The sequence below is a fragment of the Cebus imitator genome, unplaced genomic scaffold, assembly GCF_001604975.1.
Source record: "Cebus imitator isolate Cc_AM_T3 unplaced genomic scaffold, Cebus_imitator-1.0 Scaffold496, whole genome shotgun sequence".
NCBI lineage: Eukaryota > Metazoa > Chordata > Mammalia > Primates > Cebidae > Cebus > Cebus imitator.
The window spans coordinates 146,496-155,009 of NW_016107811.1; the positions used below are offsets into that span (position 1 = coordinate 146,496).

The 8,514-nt window shown below is 40.5% G+C and overlaps 1 protein-coding gene across 2 annotated transcripts; it reads left to right on the plus strand.

Moving 5' to 3' along the window:
• Positions 1-441: 441 nt before the first annotated feature.
• CFL2 (cofilin 2) lies at positions 442-4,762 on the plus strand. Of its 2 annotated transcripts, none has more exons than XM_017513574.2 (4): positions 442-715; positions 1,696-2,003; positions 2,119-2,195; positions 2,277-4,762. In XM_017513574.2, the coding sequence occupies exons 1-4, from the start codon at positions 713-715 to the stop codon at positions 2,387-2,389; spliced, it is 501 nt and encodes a 166-aa protein (XP_017369063.1). In that variant the 5' UTR covers positions 442-712; the 3' UTR covers positions 2,390-4,762. The 2 variants fall into 2 exon arrangements, with proteins under 2 accessions (XP_017369063.1, XP_017369064.1); XM_017513575.2 differs by lacking the exon at positions 442-715 and adding an exon at positions 1,434-1,583.
• The last annotated feature ends 3,752 nt before the right edge of the window (positions 4,763-8,514 follow it).

The window sequence follows — 8,514 nt, forward strand, 5'->3', positions numbered from 1 at the left end:
ATTACTAAAGAATGCTACCACCTAATTTTTTAAAATCATCATTATTATTTCAACTGGAGTTTGAAAAAGTGATTTTCCAACACTGCGTATCATTTTGTTTTTGCTAAGTACTAGCAACTGGGGCAATCCCTTGTAGTGTTTATTCTCATTTAACTCTGAACAACTGGGGGTTTTCCAAAAAGGCTCAAAATGTCGAAATCCATCCTCTTTCGGGGAAACCACAGGTAAATAAGGAAAGACACCTTCGCAGGAGTTCCCCTCACACGCACTCACCCTGGCGCAGGGCCCCACGGAGGCGGTGGAAACGCCCCTCTGGGAGTCCAGCATATTCTCCCGCCGGCTGACGGGTGGTGCCCGGGGGCTGAAGGCGGCTCTGCCAGGTCCCCAGGCTCTGCTACCGCCGCGCCGCGCCGCTCCCCCGGCCTGCAGGACTCGCGCTCTGGGGTCACGTCGAGGATGCGGACAGCTGGGGGGCCGGGGCCGCGAGACAGAAGGGCCTGCCTGGGAGCGGGCGGCGCCGGCGGGGAACCGGGCGTGCCCACGTGACTGCCCCGCCCGCCGCCTGCGGCCCGCCGAGCCCCGCCGCCTCCCTCGGGCTGCAGCTCCCGGCGTGCCCCGCACTCGCCGCTGCCCACCCGCCTGCCCCTCCTTCTCCTCCCAGTGCCACAGAGCCGGAGCCCGAGCTGCCGCCGCAGCCACAGCCGAGGGCACTATGGTAAGAGGGGCGCGCCGGCCTGGAGGCCGCGGCGTGGCGAGAAAAGCCCCCCGCACGGCCCCGGGAGTGAGGCCGCCATTTTAACCTGATTTTGGCCTCCAAGGTGGGGGCTTCTGCGCTGCGGCCCCGCTGCTCTCCAGCCTACCGGCCTGCCCTCTCGCCGTGAGGCCCGGCCCTGCTGCTCTTTGGATTTTGGGGGGCGGGGAGGGCTCGGGCTCGGGCGCCGGCGCGGGTTCAGCGGTAAAGGCCGGGCGGCCGGAGGCGCGAGAGGGTCTTCGGGCTGCAGCTGCTCGCGCCGCCTTTGGCTTTCGCTTCCTAATTTTATCTAACACGCGGGGCTTTAAAATTGGTATGTGCTGCGAAGGCTGTGTGGGTCAGGGTCTGGACGGCCTGTAATAAAACCCTTACCGGGAGATTAAGGAAGAGGGAAAACACTTTTTAAAATGCTTTCTCGCGGTAAAAGCTTTTACACTGGACCCGTTAGTTTTGGAGTGTCTGCATGTGAGCTGTGGGGCCGTGGGCGGTTTGGAGTTTATACTTGATTCTCTTTCCTTATGAGGAAACGTTAGTGGCTAGGATGACTTTAAAGAAAAAAATAGTAGAAGCATTAACTGAAATCCAAAAGTGATTTTTTAAGGCCAGCCGAGTTGACACAATACAGAAGGTATTTTTGCTGCAGCTCCTGAAGCTCTGACATCACCCAGTGAAATAGGAAACATTTCAGGGATGGGACAACTTGTATTTGTCCCGTTCGCTTCCACGTCCAAACCCCTTTAAGAAGGATGAATGGGCAGGGTGAGTTAGACTCCTTCGCTGTATCGTCTACTTATTCTTAAAATGTGACAAATCTGATTGGACGACTTACATGGTACGGTTCAATTTTTGATGTCCAGACTAAAGTGAGTCTTCTGTAGGCAAACAGTAATTTTGGTTAAAACCAAAATACATGTTCTGAATTACTGTTCTGTGTTTATTTTCAGGCTTCTGGAGTTACAGTGAATGATGAAGTCATCAAAGTTTTTAATGATATGAAAGTAAGGAAATCTTCTACACAAGAGGAGATCAAAAAGAGAAAGAAAGCAGTTCTCTTCTGTTTAAGCGATGACAAAAGACAAATAATTGTAGAGGAAGCAAAGCAGATCTTGGTGGGTGACATTGGTGATACTGTAGAGGACCCCTACACATCTTTTGTGAAGTTGCTACCTCTGAATGATTGCCGATATGCTTTGTACGATGCCACATACGAAACAAAAGAGTCTAAGAAAGAAGACCTAGTATTTATATTCTGGTGTGTAAAAACAAAAGAAAAAAGTACTTTTAAAATGCAAGGATTGTTGTTATCATAGTCGGTCATACCTTTGTTTTTCTTATAAGTGGGATTAAGCAATTTTTTTTTTCCGTAGGGCTCCTGAAAGTGCACCTTTAAAAAGCAAGATGATTTACGCTAGCTCTAAAGATGCCATTAAAAAGAAATTTACAGGTACAAACTTGAATATTTTGTGCAGAGAAATTACTCTTTATTAATTATAATAAAGTAATAGGATAATGTTTTTTCTTTTAGGTATTAAACATGAGTGGCAAGTAAATGGCTTGGACGATATTAAGGACCGTTCGACACTTGGAGAGAAATTGGGAGGCAATGTAGTAGTTTCACTTGAAGGAAAACCATTATAAAATGACAGTCAAGTGCCATCTGGATCTTAAGGAGCTTCCATTTCTCTAGCTCAGACCATTGGAATAGTATTAGGTTTTGGTTTTTGGTTTTGTTTTGTTTTTTTTTTTCCACTGGGCCCTTCCAACACAATGAAGGAAATATCATTTATTTAAGCAGCCTATCAGTGATTGCCATTAGACTGTTTAATACTGTTACTTTTATGTAGAACCCAAGGAATGCCTTCCTGTCATATTTTAGCCAAAACAACTGGTTATATGCCTCCCTTGCAGCAGACACTACAATGAATGTGATCGTCAATGTGAATAGCTTAGAATACTACAAAGGATAAGCTAACTGAATGCCTTGAAAGTATTATCCACTGGTCAGATGGTCAACTTTTTTCAGTATTATTTATAGTTGCACTTGATTGCAGTTCTGTGAGGCTTGAGCATTCATACACCTCACCTGCCTTGGCAAGCCTATTTTTGTGACATGGCAGCACGGATATAACACTATGCATTAAAAGCACTTTTTGTAACAAGTTTAATACCCTAAAAGGAATGCCAATTAAGTTTTGTTAACTGTGTCATCAACTTATCCTAGTACCTCAGTGTTCATTCCTGTTACCTGCATATCTTAAATAGCTGTTATTAATGCCTATTTGTTTTCCATTGAGTGTACACTACTGAATAAGTGTAGGAGTTTTATGTTTACCATGTGAGTCCTGCAACACTAAAGATATTTTGATTATCAGTCATGATGGCAATTTCTGTATAAAAGAGCCTTAAATGGAACATTGTTTTGAGATCAAACTCCCCACCCTCACAAAAATGGCCACGTTGCAATAAAAATTGTGGCATATTACAGAACGTTGCCTTGTTTTCCTTGGAAATTTTGCAAAATGTTATGTGAAACAACTTCTAGGGTAAGAACAGCTATTAATCTCTGCACTGGTCATTTGAGAATTTTTTTGTATAACATTCATGTGTGATATTTTCCAGATTTGTTGGATTTATTTGGTTTAAAAAAGATTCTATCTTAAAGCCAACTAATATAAAATACCATTGTTAAAGAATGGTACTTTTATAAACATTAGTGTATTTATTTCCTTATGTGTTAATATGAAGATCAGAAATTATTTTTTTCACTTTGGCATAAATACTTTTCAATATCTGATTTGTTCTCTGGATAAATTAGCATAGTTATTTTTTTATTTACATTTACATTTCTTAGTGGTTGTATAGTAGCAGGAAGCTCTCATTGCTTATTTGGTCATAAGGAAAATATTTGTAAAATGTTGTCCTTCAACACTTTAATATTTCTGATGTTTTGGAACAGTCGTTTCACCTATTTCTGAATATATTTTGCAAATTGAATTGAAGTAGGAATTGATAAAGCAGTCTTAAACATTTGTAGTGGGATTTGGCTGTGGTCCAGGCTGCGCTCCTTATAGAGAATTTGATCTGTTCAGTGTGAGCAGTTTGCTGTTAGCCAGGGCTATTTATGGCAAACACATGCTTTTGTATCTTGTCATAGTTATCCACAAATGGCAAAACTGGACTTGATTCTACTGGTATGCAAAACAGGCATGCTAGTAAGCAGTCAGTCATGGCTCAGAACTTAACCCCGTAGTTCTGAGGAATGCTTTTATGAGAAAACAGGAAAGAAAATATCCCTTAAAATTTTTTTTTGAATGTGTGGAAATAATTTGAGAATGATTAGGTTTTTTCCATATTTTTGAAAGATTTTTCAGACGTGAACATTAAAAATAGGGTTGAAATGTCTAGGCTTCCACTTATATGAATGGTTTGGGATCTTTTTGCACTGAGCAATTTTATTTCAGGCTTCCAGCTGTCCCTGTGAGTTTTCCTGGACATTTCGACCGTTTTTGGTAAGGCCAAACTCTAATAAGCAAAAAGAGAATAATGACATATACTAAACAATATGCGTAACCGATACTTGCACCATGGAATTTCATTTATTTCCTCATACTTTTAAAAAGTAAGGGACTATAAATCAGTTATGTGGTATCTTTTGTTCTTGTAGCTGATTCCTTAACTTTCTTGTATGCCTCATTAGTAATTTCAGAGATTAAATATTGCTTTAAACTGTGATACTTTGATTTGTTAGATTGACAAAACTGATATTAATAGTTAATTTCATCTTTGAAATACATCTTTGTGCATAGAGGCAAAAAAAATGATAATAATAGTTCACTTATTGAGAATAATTTGGCATTTGAAATGATTATTTTCTTTTACAATCATTTATAATGAATCAATGTTCCAGTTAGCTTTAAAAGGTATACGGTGCTAATTAGTAAAATATTGAAGGCAATATTTTACTGCTAGCTTGCAAAGTTATGAGTTTAAAAAATAAAATATATGAAAATATTTAAAGCTGTTGAGATGTGTTTACTTATACTGCAGAACATTAAAAGTTTAAAAACTGGTATTTCAGATCAAAAAGGCATTATTATCTTCAGTTTTTTAGGATTTTAGTTGATAATACTTTGTCATTTATCAATACCAATTTTCCTTGAAAACTGAGTATTACAGCAATTAATTTTAGCATTTTCAGACAAATGGGAATAGCTGGCATGTGGCCCAAACTGGCTGTCAGCTGTCATCTTCCATCATTATCTAAAATAGTGTGGCCAGCATTGTGTATTGAAATATGCCTTTTTCGTAGATTCGAAGAGAAGGCTTTTTACTGGGTTTGAGTTTCTGTGATACAGAACATTTGTAGCAGCTAATCTATGGAATCTGGCAAATAAACTTTGGGAGGAAATTCTTTTAAAATTGTTTTCTTGTTAAGGAATAATCGCAACAATGGTAAATCATCGAGAGGTTGAGAACACTTCATTAGGTTTGCCACTCAAAAAACAATCTCATTCTGCTCTTCATAGGTCCTGTTTTGCTTGCAAATTTAATAGTAGGAGATGCAAAACAACATGAATGTTCATTTTTCTATGAATAGTATTAAACCTACTAGGGATTTGCAGGCAGGTGCCAGTGAATGTTGCCTTTTTTTGTTGTTGTTGGTTGGTTTTGTTTGTTTGTTTGAGACAGGGTCTCACCCTATTGCCCAGGCTGGAGTGCTGTGGTGCAATTTCAGCTCACTTCAACCTCAACCTCCCCAGCTCAGATGATTCTACCACCTCAGCCTCCCAAGTAGCTGAAACTATAGACATGTACCGCCATGCCTAATTATTTTATTTTACTTTGTTTTATTTTTGTGTCTCTTTTGTAGAGACTCAGTTTTGCCATGTTGCCCAGGCCGATCTCCAACTCCTGGGCTCAAGCCCTGCCCCCACCTCAGCCTCCCAAAAGTGCTAGGATTGCATGTGTGAGCCACCGCACTCTGCCCAAATACTGCTTTTGAAGATAGCATGAGTTTATTGATGTTCTCTGTCTCCTCTCAGCCCATAAAGAAGTCTGAGGCTTCTCTTCTGCTCTGGAGCATCCAACTAATTGCTTTTTCCATGTAGAATTGGAAGAATTATCCCTCCACTTAAATTTCCTGTCATAATGCAGTTGGGCAAATTAAATCTCTGAGCATCAGTTTCTTAACCCATAGTATGGGAATGATAATATTTGCCTACCATATGTTTCCTGAGCACTAAATATGGAAATGGTTTTTGAAAACAGGAAAATGCTATGTAAATATAATCTGTTTAAACTACTCATTCCTAATAACTGTATGTAAGTAGATAAATATTAAATGTTTTCGTTAAAGGATGTATTATAAATCATTGAACCTCTATTTTTGTAACTTCCGTGTGTGTGTGTGTGTGTGTGTGTGTTTGTGTGTGTGTGTATTTTGGACAGGGTCTCACTCTGTTGCCCAGGCTAGAGTGCAGTGGCACAATCATAGCTCACTATAACCTTGAACTCCTGGGCTCAAGTGACCACTCATCTCAATCCTGCCGGGATTATAGACATGCACCACCATGCCCAGTTAATTTTTTTTTTTTTTTTTTTTTGACACAGAGTCTCACTCTATCAACCAGGCTAGAGTACAGTGTCGTGACCTCAGCTCACTGCAACCTCCGCCTCCTGGGTTCAAGCAATTCTGCCTCAGCCTCCTGGATAGCTGGGACTAGAGGCACAAGCTACCACACCTAATTTTTGTATTTTTAGTAGAGATGGGGTTTTGCCATGTTGACCAGCTGGTCTCAAATGCCTGACTTCAGGTGATCTGCCTGCCTCAGCCTCCCAAAGTGCTGAGATTACAGGCATGAGCCACCACACATGGCCTGCACAGCTAATTTTTAAAAAAAAATTTTGCCAAGACGGGGTCTGATGGTGTTGCCTCGGCTAGTCTTGGATTTCTGGCCTTAAGCAATCCTCCCATCTCAGCCTCCCAAAGCACTGGGATTATAGGTGTGAGCCACTGGGCTGAGCCTATTTAGTATATATAGAGATGGGGTTTCACTATGTTGGCCAGGCTGGTCTTGAACTCCTGACCTCAGGAGATATGCCCACCTTGGCCTCTCAAAGTGCTGGGATAACAGGCATGAGCTATTAGGCCAGCCCTATTTAGTATATTTTTAAAGTAGCATCTTTCAAGAATATTTGAAAAACAGTCTTAAGTTTTTTTCTGAAAAAGCTCGTGATCATAAAAATCTAAAAAGTTTTATATCTCAAAGATGTTCTGAAATATTTCAGTACTGTCAACTTATGGAATCTGTGGGAAACAAGGATTGTTTAGACACATTTACAGAAAGCTGGTGTCTCTTACTTTTTTTTCCAGAAACTTGGATGTTTCCCTCCCCTACCCATCTTTTTAAGAAGAGATAGTACTTTATGTTATAATATTTAAGTCCTAGGACTTTGGCATTAGATTGCCTGTTTTTTCACATAGAGCCCTTTAACACTTAGTAATTGGATGGTGTTAGATAAATCATATAGCCTCTCGGAAGCTTACATCTGCAAAATGTGGATAATTGTACTCCATCTCATAGGATTGTGAGGATAACTGAAAGTACTTGGAATAGTTCCTAGCACATAGTAAGTGCTCAGTAGGATGATCCTAAGATTTACAGTCCAAACCAGAACACTTTTTGAGAATGAAAGAGAGAGCTATTAATTATGCCAAGACAACAGGCTTGAGATAAGCCAATCTCAAGCAAACCAGGAGGTGTGGTTCAGAAGTATAGGCTAGTATTAAAATGTAATACTCAAATAGAATGAACTGGCCAGGCACAGTGGCTCACACTTGTAATCCCAGCACTTTGGGAGGCCGAGGCAGTGGATCACGAGATCAGGAGTTCAAGACCAGCCTGGCCAACATGGTGAAACCCCGCTTCTACTAAAATTACAAAAATTAGCTGGGTTTGGTGCCAGGCACTTGTTAATACCAGATACTCGGGAGGCTGAGGCAGAGAATTGCTTGAATCCGGGAGGCAGAGGTTGCAGTGAGTGGAGATCATGCCACTGCACTCCAGCCTGGCAACAGAGCAAGACTGTGTCTCAAAAAAATAGAATGAACTATAAAGACTCAAGATCATTTATTTTAATTATATAAAGTATTAGCATACTGACTTGAGGATCTCATGAAGTATATGAGTATTAAGTAAACCTCGGAAAGATCAAATTTGCCTTTTTAAGAGCTTTTCTTTTGACTTTCATACTTGTAAACTGTCAGATATTATATTTCGCTACTACCAGTATGTTTTATCTCTAGCAGCTTCTGCTAATTGTTGCTTTTCATCTCGTGGATTTGGAAAACCAGGTTTGTTATAATTGCGTATAAGCAAATAAATAGACCCAGAGTGAAAGCTTGAGAGAAAAATGGCCGAACACATGAACCTTATTTGTTTGGGCTGTTTAAATAATTTTGTAGTGTACTTTCTGGGTTTGGGATTTTTTTTTTTTAATTTAAAAAAGAGAGCTGAACTGTAAATAAAAGAGGCATTACTGTATCCCAGGGAAGCATCTGCAGTATTAGTAGTATTTAAGGAAATCATACCTCCGTTGACTGTACCTGTATCATTAAAGGCCCACAAATAAATTTAGAATTTTTTCCCTTTTTTTTTTTTTTGAGACTGGAGTCGCTGTGTTACCCAGGCTGGAGTGCAGTGGCGTGATCTCAGCTCACTGCAACCTCCACCTCCCAGGTTCAAGTGATTCTCCTCCCTCAG